The sequence below is a fragment of the Astyanax mexicanus genome, chromosome 23 (assembly GCF_023375975.1).
Source record: "Astyanax mexicanus isolate ESR-SI-001 chromosome 23, AstMex3_surface, whole genome shotgun sequence".
Classification (NCBI taxonomy): domain Eukaryota; kingdom Metazoa; phylum Chordata; class Actinopteri; order Characiformes; family Acestrorhamphidae; genus Astyanax; species Astyanax mexicanus.
Window position 1 is genome coordinate 1,352,686 of NC_064430.1, and position 13,609 is coordinate 1,366,294.

A 13,609-nucleotide genomic window follows, 5' to 3' on the forward strand; every position below is an offset into this window, starting at 1 on the left:
CAGGCTTTACTCTCTGCGTCACCGCATTCCTGCAGCGCCTCCTGCTCCAGTGCAGCTATTACCATCTCAACATCTGTTCCTGAACAGAGACGAAGACGGGGACAGAAAAACAAAACGTCCCTATTGGCTTCTAACAATTATATCACAATACTATAATTCTGTGATACTCAATATAATTCAACATTTTCCTAAAATTATTTATATCATAGATCAGGGGTGTCCAAACTTTTTTTGTTGGGGGCCAGAAGGAGAAATATATTTGAAGTCAGGGGCCACAGACTCTGTAATAAAACAAATAATGAAATATACCACTTTAAATAATACATTTTCCTGATTACTTTCATTTACACACCATTTTACTTGACTTACTATCTTTATCTTTGACAGTGTTGTGTAAACTAAGATTTTTCAAATTGATGTTTCATTTCATGATGTCTCTTAATATTAAACTCCTTAATTACGGCAACTTTTAGACTCTTTGTCCCGTTTTTCTGTGCTAGAAATGTGCACTCTCTCCGCTTTTAGACTCTTTGGCCCGTTTTTCTGCGCTAGAAATGTGCACTCTCTCCGCTTTTAGACTCTTTGGCCCGTTTTTCTGCGCTAGAAATGCGCACTCTCTCCGCTTTTAGACTCTTTGTCCCGTTTTTCTGTGCTAGAAATGCTCACTCTCTCCGCTTTTAGACTCTTTGGCCCGTTTTTCTGCGCTAGAAATGCGCACTCTCTCCGCTTTTAGACTCTTTGGCCCGTTTTTCTGCGCTAGAAATGCGCACTCTCTCCGCTTTTAGACTCTTTGCCCCGTTTCTGTCACCTAGCGTTCAAACTTTGAATCTCATATAATAAAAACCTGCTTAACTGCGGGTCAACTTTCATTCTATTTCTGAAATACCTCATAGGGCTGTAGTTTGGACACCCCTGTCCTAGATATACAGCTCTCTCTCTCAAAAAATAAGAGAGCACTTAAAAATGATGAGTTTCTTTGATTTTACCAAATTAAAAACCTCTGGAATATAATCAAGAGGAAGATGGATGATCACAAACCATCAAACCACCAAACTGAACTGCTTGAATTTTTGCACCAGGAGTAAAGCAGCATAAAGTTATCCAAAAGCAGTGTGTAAGACTGGTGGAGGAGGAGAACATGATGCCAAGATGCATGAAAAAAAAAAAACTGTGATTAAAAACCAGGATTATTCCACCAAATATTGATTTCTGAACTCTTCAAGTTATCGTCTACAATAAGTCAATCAATCAACCTTTATTTCCACTTGGTAATACATTGGCGGTAACCCTCATTTTCAATGCAGCCGAGCATTTACAAAACAAGATAATATGTATTAAGGAAGAAATATATAAATAAATATGCAGACAGGCTAAAATGTAAAACAATAAAAGAAGGGGGTAATGTCAGGGTTGACCCAGGCAGAGAGACGAGGAGGCGGATGTAAACACAGGTAGGGTGAGAATTTATTAAACAAAGAGACAAGTAAACACGTAACAACAAAATAACTAAACAAACGAGGGAGGCTAGAGAACATAAAACTAAACAAACGCTGGAAAATAAACTAGGAATAAACAAGAGAGAGAGACTAATGATAAATAAACAAATAAACAAGTAAACAAGAAACAAAGAAAAACAAGAAACAGAGGCGAGCTAAAACTAACAAACAAACAAGAGATACTAAAGATAAACAAACGGGGAGACTATAAAACTAGGCAGGATGAACTTAAACAGGGCAAGGGAATAAACTAGGGATATATATACAAGAAAATAAAACAAGAAACTAAACTAGACAGAGGATGAATACACTAAACAGGGAAATGAGAAAACTAGGGAACTAGAAACTAAACAGAGATATACACTAAACAAGGAACTAGGGCAATGACCAATGAAACACAGAGAGACAGAGAAGCGCAGAGAGACAGACAACGGGGGACAGTGCAAAGACCGACCAGGACAGGTGACAGAGGAAAGCTATTTAACTAAACAGGAAACACACTGGGAGTGGAAACACCTGGGGAAGGGGTGGAGCTACAAATGAGACATGAGGTAATGGAAAATCACAGGCAGAACACAGGGGCACGGGTCACGTGGGACAACACAGGCACGAGGACAGACAGGAAACAGGGCCAGGCATGACAGAAACCTCCCCCTAAACGCGCAGCTCCCGAGGCGCGTAAAAACAAACCCCGGGGGCTGGCGGCAGGGAGAGGCCGGGGAAAACAGGAGACCGAACGGGAGACTGGACAGGGAACTGGACAGGAGATGGAGACAGGACAGGGGACAGAGACTGGACAGGTGACGGAGACTGGACGGGGAACTGGACAGGTGACGGAGACTGGACGGGGAACTGGACAGGTGACGGAGACTGGACGGGGAACTGGACAGGTGACGGAGACTGGACGGGGAACTGGACAGGTGACGGAGACTGGACGGGGAACTGGACAGGTGACGGAGACTGGACGGGGAACTGGACAGGTGACGGAGACCGGACGGGGAACCGGACAGGTGACGGAGACTGGACGGGGAACCGGACAGGTGACGGAGACTGGACGGGGAACCGGACAGGTGACGGAGACTGGACGGGGAACTGGACAGGTGACGGAGACTGGACATGAGACAGAGACTGGACGGGACCGGACATGGGAACAGGGACAAGAACATTGACGGGGACGGAAACAAACACAGTAACAGGGACAGGAACAGAGAAACCACCGGGGACAGGAACTGGAACACTCACAGATACAGGGACCAGGACAGGGAGAGACAGGGGAACCAAAAACATAGGTGGGTGCCCAGGACTGGCAAAAGTCTGTGGGGACAGCCTGGGCACATAACTGGGGGCAAAGTCAGGAGGCCTTGGAGCAGGCCTGGAAATACGGGGCCTTGGCCCAAACATAGTTCTGGGAGCTGCAGGTGCTTGAGCTGGAGCAGCTGGGACTGCTGGTGCTTGAGCTGGAGCAGCTGGGACTGCTGGTGCTTGAGCTGGAGCAGCTGGGACTGCTGGTGCTTGAGCTGGAGCAGCTGGGACTGCTGGTGCTTGAGCTGGAGCAGCTGGGACTGCTGGTGCTTGAGCTGGAGCAGCTGGGACTGCTGGTGCTTGAGCTGAAGCAGCTGGGACTGCTGGTGCTTGGGAGAGCGGCGCGGCCGCCGCTGAAAACTCGGAGAGCGGCGCTGCCGCCGCTGCAGTCTGTGAGCGCGGCGCGGCCGCCGCTGAAATCTCGGAGAGCGGCGCTGCCGCCGCTGCAGTCTGTGAGCGCGGCGCGGCCGCCGCTGAAGTCTCGGGGAGCGGCGCGGCCGCCGCTGAAATCTCGGAGAGCGGCGCGGCCGCCGCTGAAATCCCGGAGAGCAGCGCTGCCGCCGCTGCAGTCTGTGAGCGCGGCGCGGCCGCCGCTGAAATCTCGGAGAGCGGCGCTGCCGCCGCTGCAGTCTGTGAGCGCGGCGCGGCCGCCGCTGAAGTCTCGGGGAGCGGCGCGGCCGCCGCTGAAATCTCGGAGAGCGGCGCGGCCGCCGCTGAAATCCCGGAGAGCAGCGCTGCCGCCGCTGCAGTCTGTGAGCGCGGCGCGGCCGCCGCTGAAATCGCGGAGAGAGGCGCTGCCGCCGCTGCAGTCTGGGAGAGAGGCGTGGCCGCCGCTAAAGTCTCGGAGAGCGGCGCGGCCGCCGCTTGTATCAAGGGGTGCAGCGTTTCAGACGCGTGCTTCACGGGGCGTGGCAAGAAGAGATCTGACGCTGCAGCACTGGAGCCCGAAGCTGCGGTCGAAGTGAAAACCCGGACTGGATTCCTACTCTCTCGTGCAGAGTCCGGCGTGAGGAGCACGGGGAAAGTCTTTGACCGCGGCTGGCTCGCCGCGCAGGGGGTCTCGGAGCGCGATTCCACTGCCACCGGTTCGGCTGCCACCGCGAAAGACACAGAGCGCGGATCGGCAGCTACCGCGGGAGGAAGGAGCGGCTGGCGGGCTGGTGTAGGAGGGCAGTCCTCAAACTCCTCTTCACTGGATGCAGGTGTGAGGAGATCGGAGTAGTCCCAGGAATAGGACTCCTCACAGCCTGCATCCATGCCACCCCCGTCCTCGTCGGGGCGAGGATCGAGGCTGACCGCACACAGCCCTAGCGCCCCCCCAAGAAAATCCTCCCCGGAAACGGGCTCCTCCTCCGGCTGGCGGGACCCCTTAAAACGTCTACCCCGAGGCCTGCGGCGTCCTTGGGGCCTCGGGGATTCCAACGCCGGAGTCCCGAATGGAGCATGGCGGATCGCCATCCTGGAGCCAGTCCACGGGATCCCCTTGTGGATCTCGGTGGGCGCCACTGAAGCTGGGCTGACGGGCTCCAACCCGAGGAAAGGCGCTGGGAGCGGTTCATCTCCTCGGATTTGCTCGGCGAGGAGGCGGAGAAACTCCAGGTCCGCCTTCCGAGCAGCGTGCCATTCTGCTACATCCATGTGGTCGGTCTTTTTGTCAGGGTTGACCCAGGCAGAGAGACGAGGAGGCGGATGTAAACACAGGTAGGGTGAGAATTTATTAAACAAAGAGACAAGTAAACACGTAACAACAAAATAACTAAACAAACGAGGGAGGCTAGAGAACATAAAACTAAACAAACGCTGGAAAATAAACTAGGAATAAACAAGAGAGAGAGACTAATGATAAATAAACAAATAAACAAGTAAACAAGAAACAAAGAAAAACAAGAAACAGAGGCGAGCTAAAACTAACAAACAAACAAGAGATACTAAAGATAAACAAACGGGGAGACTATAAAACTAGGCAGGATGAACTTAAACAGGGCAAGGGAATAAACTAGGGATATATATACAAGAAAATAAAACAAGAAACTAAACTAGACAGAGGATGAATACACTAAACAGGGAAATGAGAAAACTAGGGAACTAGAAACTAAACAGAGATATACACTAAACAAGGAACTAGGGCAATGACCAATGAAACACAGAGAGACAGAGAAGCGCAGAGAGACAGACAACGGGGGACAGTGCAAAGACCGACCAGGACAGGTGACAGAGGAAAGCTATTTAACTAAACAGGAAACACACTGGGAGTGGAAACACCTGGGGAAGGGGTGGAGCTACAAATGAGACATGAGGTAATGGAAAATCACAGGCAGAACACAGGGGCACGGGTCACGTGGGACAACACAGGCACGAGGACAGACAGGAAACAGGGCCAGGCATGACAGGTAAATTATTAGAATGATAAAATAGCAACACAATTTAAAAAATAAAGGACTGAAAAAACACCAAAATACAAAAAGACTTTTGTATTTAAAAAGTTTATTTATTGAATTACTTTTGAGCTCCTGAAATGAAGAGCTTTTTTCTTTTTTTTTACATCTAATTTATTTCATTTTAAATCTTTGTGTATATATATATATATATATATATATATATATATATATATATATATACTCTTAATTAAAAGATTAAAAAATATATATATATATATATATATATATAAACAGCGTTTTTCTAAATAGCGAATGTTACTACGTTATGCTGCGACACAAAACACACATTATACTGGTGTTGACCCGAAGCTTCTCATTCATTCACACAGCCGGTCTCAGTGTGTGCCGTGTCTGTGGAGGCCGGTGTTCACCTGTCTCAGCAGGGGCAGAGTTCAGAGCACCTCACTCAACACCACATATATTTATACCCATATATATCCCTTCCCTGTAGATTAATAATGATTATTACTGCACACCTGGGGCTGATTTTATATTCCAGGTTTTTTACTTTTCTCTTTAAATGTGATTTACTACACTGTGTCCAGATGTTTGTGAACATCCCTTCAAACTAATATATTTAGCTACTGTAAGTTGCATGTTAATATATAATTTAAGTTCAAATTTATCATGTTTAAATTTTTAGCCTATATGCTGCTCACTGTGGGGCTCAAAGAAATGTTTATAAGCTAAAATTGATACATTTGTAGGAAATACAGCCTTTTTAAATATATTGACTATTTAAACACATTTAAACACACACGTTAGCTTGTAAGGGCGGTTAGCTTGTTAGTAGTTATTCTTTTAGCGGTTAGCTTGTTATGGGTTCACATGTTAGTGGTTAGTTGTAAGCAGTTAGTCTTTTAGCCGTTAGTTTGTTAGCAGTTAGCCTTTTTGCGGTTAGCTTGTTAGCTGTTAGTGGTTATCTTGTTAGCAATTAGCCTCTTTGTGGTTAGCCTGCCTTTTCATACCAACCACCTAGCAACACCTGAGCAACCAACGCCTTTTCATACCAACCACCTAGCAACACCTGAGCAACCAACGCCTTTTCATACCAACTACCTAGCAACACCTGAGCAACCAACCACTTTCCATAGCAACCACCAAGCAACACCTGAGCAACCAACGCCTTTTCATACCAACCACCTAGCAACACCTGAGCAACCAACGCCTTTTCATACCAACTACCTAGCAACACCTGAGCAACCAACGCCTTTTCATACTAACCACCTAGCAACACCTGAGCAACCAACCACTTTCCATAGCAACCACCAAGCAACACCTGAGCAACCAACGCCTTTTCATACCAACCACCTAGCAACACCTGAGCAACCAACGCCTTTTCATACTAACCACCTAGCAACACCTGAGCAACCAACCACTTTCCATAGCAACCACCTAGCAACACCTGAGCAACCAACGCCTTTTCATACCAACCACCTAGCAACACCTGAGCAACCAACGCCTTTTCATACCAACCACCTAGCAACACCTGAGCAACCAACGCCTTTTCATACCAACCACCTAGCAACACCTGAGCAACCAACGCCTTTTCATACCAACCACCTAGCAACACCTGAGCAACCAACGCCTTTTCATACCAACCACCTAGCAACACCTGAGCAACCAACGCCTTTTCATACCAACCACCTAGCAACACCTGAGCAACCAACCACTTTCCATAGCAACCACCTAGCAAGACCTAATGATAGTACAGAATACTCCATAGCCCAGAATACTGGATTATTATCTAAATGAGCTCTTTATGAAGAATCTGGTTTATTTCTGTAGATGTGAACGACTGTGCCAACCTGCCCTGTAAGAACGGAGGAAAATGTCGGGATCTGAACGGAGATTACACCTGCCTGTGCCCTTCACCTTACGTAGGGAGGCAGTGCCAGTTAAGTAAGTATACCATGTGCTGAGTTATAATAATAATAATATAATAATGTTTTTCTTTATAAACTTCAGAACTATAGATTATTTTCAGGGCTTTTATTGTATTAATTCTATAACAGTTCAACAAAATAAAGGGGAAATATTATGTAAAACTCACTTTTTGCATGCTTTTGTATTTCCACATCGTATACATGGGGCATAGCCAGCAACAGCTTATTTGCATAAAAGTGACAGAGCCCTTAAACGGCTCGCTCTGAAAGGGACTGAAACTGGTGAGAATAGAGCTGCTGAGATCTTTATCTTTATGTGAGAGAGCTTGATTTAGTGTAAAGGACTTCATTAATAGGTTATGCACTGAACATAGACCTTTTTTCCTATTCTAACTTGTGTAAAAACAACATATTATAGTATTATATCATATGTATAACATGTAATAAGTATAGTTTGTGCCCTTTAAGAGTATTTAATAGTCAATGTTTCACATTAATAATACATTAATGGTAATAAGTGTTTAATATTACACAGTTTGGCTGTGTAATATTGAAAAGTAAAAACTCCATTGCAATATATTTTACCAATGTCACAATATTAATAATGCAGACTGAATTTTCCTTTCGTATTAAGCTTCATAAATATTTTATAAAATGTTATTTAAAAGTGCACAAGATATTAAACATCCTGCGATATGACTTTTGCACAGGTGTTAAGCCCTATTACACAGTTAAAGCAGCAATCCTTAGGTTTTTGGGTATTTGGGTATTTGGAGCCCTCTCTGGTGAAAAGGAGTAATTGCACTGAGCATGCCGAAGAGTACTTTTAATGTAAATATGTTGCTGTGTGAAATTCTGTATTATCGAGTATAATATTGTTTTGTTAATTTTGTTAATTTATGAAGTACTGTCAAAATGAGAGAGTAGTAACATTCAACAAACCTACCAGACCACTGTGTTCACTGTGTTTCTTAGAATTAATATATTAGATGCTGCAGGAAGGGTTATACCAGAACATTGATATCATTAGTTACAATATAAAACACAGGACTACTAGTGCTTTCAATTTAAATAAGACAATTTCTGGGACTGCTGCTTTAAGTATAATTTTTTGGATTATTAAAAGTATTATTATTGTATTGTACAGTAGTGTATCTGATGTGTGTGTGTATCTGATGTGTGTGTGTGTGTGTGTGTGTGTTTCTCTCAGGCTGTATCTCTCTGCTGGGGATGGAGGGAGGTGGTATCGTGGAGTCTCAGATTTCAGCCTCATCAGTGGACTTCGGGATCCTCGGTCTGCAGCGCTGGGGTCCTGAACTCGCCCGCCTCAACAACCAGGGCATGGTGAACGCCTGGAGCTCCGCCAGCCACGACAAAAACCCCTGGATCGAGGTGAGTCAGAAATATCATACTGAGCACCACAGTGTGTCTTTGCTATCGTAACAACGGGAAAAGTACAACTTGCACGGCTCGCAACGCAGTGCAAAAGTCATGTACTAATTCTCTTAATTAATCATGGGTGTGGTTAATCATGTTTTGGGTGTAACAGAAAAAATAAACCAATCAGAGTGTCTCTCTGTTGCTCATCATTTTCTTTAAGAGTAGATCAGGTGAGCTCTGACTTTGGTGGATTGCTATTTTAACGATGCAGCTACCTGGACGTGTTCAACAAACTCTTCTCAGCAGAGGAAACTGAGCTGCTGGTTGACGCTGTGAAGGAGCTCCAGCAGCTCATTTACGGGAACAGCAATGTTATTTTATTTACTATTCTGTTTATTGTTGATGTAAAAGTTGCTGAGATAGCAATGAACGTCTGAACAAACCTCATTTACATATATATGAGAAAAGGCTGAAATAACAAAAAAAGATGCAGAACTTTCAGACCTCAAATAATATAAAGAAAACAAGTTCATATTCATAAAGTTTTAAGAGTTCAGAAATAATCAATATTTGGTGGAATAATCCTGGTTGGTTTTTAATCACAGTTTTTCTTCATGCATCTTGGCATCATGTTCTCCTCCACCAGTCTTACACACTGATTTTGGAGAACTTTATGCTGCTTTACTCCTGGTGCAAAAATTCAAGCAGTTCAGTTTGGTCATCTTCCTCTTGATTATATTCCAGAGGTTTTTAATTTGGCAAAATCAAAGAAACTCATCATTTTTAAGTGGTCTATTAATTTTTGTCCAGGGCTGTATGTTTGTTGGGTTTAAACAAAATAAAAATATAGTAAATACTGTTTATTTTATTGCATTAGTTTGATTTTCCACATATTCTTTCCCAAGACCTCCAATACCTTCAGAAAGCTTCTGATAACAGAAGTAAATGATGTTTTTATCTTTATTTCTACTGATGTTTCAATACTGTGACCTTGTTTTTAGGTGGATTTGCAGAAGAAGATGCGTCTGACTGGCATCATTACCCAGGGTGCCAGTCGCATGGGCATGGCTGAGTTCATCAAAGCCTTTAAGGTGGCGTCCAGCTTTGATGGCAAAGTCTACGCCGTGCACCGAGCTGAGGGCCAGAGGAAAGATAAGGTCAGTAGCATGAAGTGGTAAAATTCCTACTATTTAAATCACAATAAACTATATTTAACTGTTTGGTTTAGTCATTAAGACTTGAGAATCAAAACTGTGGAAAACACTTTTGTAACTATCGTATTTTTGGCACTATAAGGCGCACCGTATTATAAGGCGCATTTTGAGAGACACTATGAGGAACTTCTAATTCTGCAGGTCTAGCCGCTGGGTGGTGGTGGTGGGGGGCTAGCTAACTACGTTAAGTAAAGTTAAGCTAAGTAAACAAAACTGTAATAAAAATAAAAATACTTTGATACTACACTGATGAACCCTGAGTGTTCCAGTAAGCCAGGGTGGTATTAGCTAGCGGTTTGTCCCACATAGCTTTTTAACTTAGCGTTTTAACACGGTAAACACGCAGACTACAGTCCAATATACTTGCCTTGGAACGGCGAAAGAGCTAGTAAGGTTAGCGGCTAATGCTAACAGCAGTGCTAGACGGGATTAAGAGCAGGATATAGGCCGATAATACTCACCTCTGAACAGCGAAAGAGCTAGCGATTAGCACTGTTAGTGGCTTATGCAAATGCTGCTCCAGCAGTGCTAGCCAGGGCTAGAAGCAGGATACAGGCTGATAATACTCACCTCTAAAGGGGGAAATGGCAGTATTGGTGCAAGAAATCTCTGTACTTCAGTGGAGTGGCTTTACTGCTCCTTAATACCTGACTGGTAGAATTATTTTTGGGGGAAAATTAAAGGATTTTAATTGCTTCTTATGTTATCTGTGGATAATGGTTCGCTATCATTCATTGATTAAGCGCTGATGCCTGGTTGTGCTGTTTCTGCAGGTTTTTGTTGGGAACACAGATAATGACAGCACCAAAACCAACCTGTTCGATCCTCCAATCGTGGCTCAGTACATCCGCATCATCCCCGTGGTGTGCCGCAAAGCCTGCACTCTACGTCTGGAGCTGATCGGGTGTGAACTCAATGGTAAATCTGCTTTAAACTGCTTAAAACTGCAAGTTAACAGCTCCTTAGATAAGAGCACTTAAATACTTCTTCACAGAGTATTTTGGTTTGTTTAACACTGTTTTTAAGTTACTACATGATTCCTTATGTGTTCCTTCATAATCTGATAGATCACTTTACTATTCATTTACTATGTAGGGTAAAAATTAACTGTCCAAACTAATGACTGATCTAAGAAATCTGAGAAAAAGTTACTTTTTTTATTGTTAAAATTGTTATCTAGTGGGCGTGATTTACACACAAGACTAAATGAACCACTTCTGACACCAATCTTGGTAACAGAAAACACAGGAGCTCCACTGACTGAATAAAACCTAGACAGACGCCAACAGTCAGACGTTCATCGCTATCTCGGTAACACAGGCGCCGTGCCGAGCCGAGCGTACATCCCCACTTATTACACACACATGAACACACAGCAGCACAAACCCAACTTTTACATCAACAATAAACAGAATAGTAAATAAAATAACATTGCTGTTCCCGTAAATGAGCTGCTGGAGCTCCTTCACAGCGTCAACCAGCAGCTCAGTTTCCTCTGCTGAGAAGAGTTTGTTGAACACGTCCAGGTAGCTGCACCGTTAAAATAGCAATCCACCAAAGACAGAGCTCACCAGATCTACTCTTAAAGAGGATGATGAGGAAGAGACACTCTGATTGGTTTATTTCACGTTACACCCAAAATTAGTACATGACTTTTGCGTCTCATTTCCTGTCTCCTGTTTGTTTACAGTGTTCTCGAATGCGATTGGCTGCGTTGATCCTCTGGGTATGAAGTCTCGTCTGATCTCAGACAGCCAGCTCTCGGCTACCAGCGCTTTCCGTACCTGGGGCATCGACGCGTTCACCTGGCTCCCTCACTACGCTCGCCTGGACAAACAGGGCAAGACCAACGCCTGGTCTGCAGCCAGCAACAACCGCACCGAGTGGCTGCAGGTGATCTGGAGCTCTTTATAAAGCCCTATCCGGACAGGATTAGTATCTCAGTGGGCGTCTGTAAAAAATATTTCACTTCTACTCTTTAGTGATAAAACTCCTGCATCCGGACTGCAACTGAAAAAACAGGAGGTTTAGTGAGTTCTTAGGCTTTTTTTCTCGGTCACGTGACATCATCGCAGAGTTCAGTAGCTTCTCCATTTCCACTCGCTGTTGTGTTTTTTTTTAACGTGGATCTCCGTGGAGACCTTGGCGCGTCCAAAGTGTAATTACGGTGCTCCGCAGTGGACAAATATCTATTTTATTAAACGTTAGGAGACGAAACTCAGAGATGTGCGTCTGGACGGGACTAAAATTACCGGGGGAGCACGGAGTTCAGAGAAAAACAGTAGATAATTCAGCCTGTAATTTATTTATCAGAGGACGCTGAGAAAATTAAACACATACATGATCGTTCTGGACGGGAATAAAATCACAGAGGATAAAAAAAACATAAAAGAGAAAATTATCCCAGAACCCCCTAAAAAACTAATCCTGTTCGAGTAGAGCTTTAGTTTTGTCCCTCGCATTTAATAAAATAAATATTTGTACACTGCCACGCACCGTAATTACACTTTGGGTGCCCAACGGTTTCCACAGAGATCCACAACACAAAAACACAACAGCGAGTGGAAATGGAGGAGCTACTGAACCCCACGATGTCATGTGACCGAGAAAAAAAGCCTAAAAACTCACTGATCCTCCTGTTTTTTCGATTGCAGTCTGGATGCAGGAGTTTTATCACTGAGAAGAAGTGTGAAATAATTTACACAGACGTCCCCCTGAGAAAATAATCCCTCTCAGATAGGACTTAGCACTAGTTTACATGTGAAAGCTGAAACTTAACCCTTTATAGAATTTAATAAATTTTTTTGGGAGGAAAAACTACAGTGTTACAGTGATAAACAGACACTACAGCTCTCAGTGTTTAATATAATTAAAGGTATAATAATCTGTATTATATTATTTTAACAGCTGGATTTGGAGAAGCCTAAACGGATCACAGGGATCATCACTCAGGGAGCGAAAGATTTCGGAGTGGTTCAGTTCGTCTCTGCGTTTAAGATCGCCTACAGCGACGACGGACAGACCTGGACTGTAGTGAAAGAGCAAATCAGCAGAACAGATAAGGTTAATAAATATTTACAGCCCTGATTTATATTTTATATTATTAATCTGTTTTATTTTTATAGCTGTTTCTTTAGTTAACCTCTGAGTACATGATGGATGCATGGAAGGATAGATAGATAGAGAGACAAACCAGGTATCAGATGGATGGATAGATAAACAAACCAACAGATGGATGGATGGATGGATGGATGCATGGATGCATGAATGGATGGATGGATAGATAGACAAACCAACAATCGGATGGATGGATAGATAGACAAACCAACAGACACATGGATAAATGGATGAATGGATGCATGAATCAATGGATAGCTAGACAAACTACAGACTGATGGATGGATGGACAGACAAACCGACAGATGGATGGATGGATAGATGAATAGATAGACAAACCAACAGACAGATGGATGTATGAATGCATGAATGGATGGATAGATAGACAACCCAACAGAGAAATGGATGGATTGATGGATGGATGAATGGATAGATGCATGAATGGATGGATAGAAAGACAGACAAAGCATTAGATTGGTGCATGAATGGACAGACAAACCAACAGACAGATAGATGGACAGATAGACCAACAGACAGACTGGATGGATGGATGGACAGACAAACCTACAGACGGACAGATGGATAGATAGATAAATGAATGGATGAATAAATAGACAAACAAACCAACAATAAGATGAATGAATAGATAGATAGATATTCAGAAGCTCTGCTGCTGTTTAAACCAGGCAGGAGGAAGGAGTGAAAATAGTCTGTTTTCAGGGTGTAAGATAGCGATGAGCATCAGGACAGGTTGTAAGATCGAGCTCTTCATCTTT

General features: G+C 43.8%; 1 protein-coding gene and 1 long non-coding RNA gene across 7 annotated transcripts in view; one reads left to right on the top strand and one right to left on the bottom strand.

Annotated features, from left to right (window-relative positions):
• mfge8a (milk fat globule EGF and factor V/VIII domain containing a) overlaps positions 1 to 13,609 on the top strand; it is a 30,557-nt gene that overhangs the window by 13,997 nt on the left and 2,951 nt on the right. The window contains exons 4-9 of the mRNA XM_049470983.1: positions 7,025 to 7,138; positions 8,333 to 8,514; positions 9,504 to 9,659; positions 10,490 to 10,634; positions 11,407 to 11,609; positions 12,624 to 12,779. Of these exons, the coding sequence (XP_049326940.1) occupies positions 7,025 to 7,138; positions 8,333 to 8,514; positions 9,504 to 9,659; positions 10,490 to 10,634; positions 11,407 to 11,609; positions 12,624 to 12,779 (956 nt within the window). The remainder of the gene's footprint in view (positions 1 to 7,024; positions 7,139 to 8,332; positions 8,515 to 9,503; positions 9,660 to 10,489; positions 10,635 to 11,406; positions 11,610 to 12,623; positions 12,780 to 13,609) is intronic.
• LOC125787152 (uncharacterized) lies at positions 5,442 to 6,847 on the bottom strand. Of its 6 annotated transcripts, none has more exons than XR_007429091.1 (3): positions 6,758 to 6,847; positions 6,348 to 6,421; positions 5,442 to 6,305 (listed from the first exon to the last, which is right to left on the bottom strand). It is a non-coding gene; the product is annotated as an uncharacterized LOC125787152 (long non-coding RNA). The 6 variants fall into 6 exon arrangements; XR_007429090.1 differs by having other exon boundaries at positions 6,716 to 6,805; XR_007429089.1 differs by having other exon boundaries at positions 6,674 to 6,763.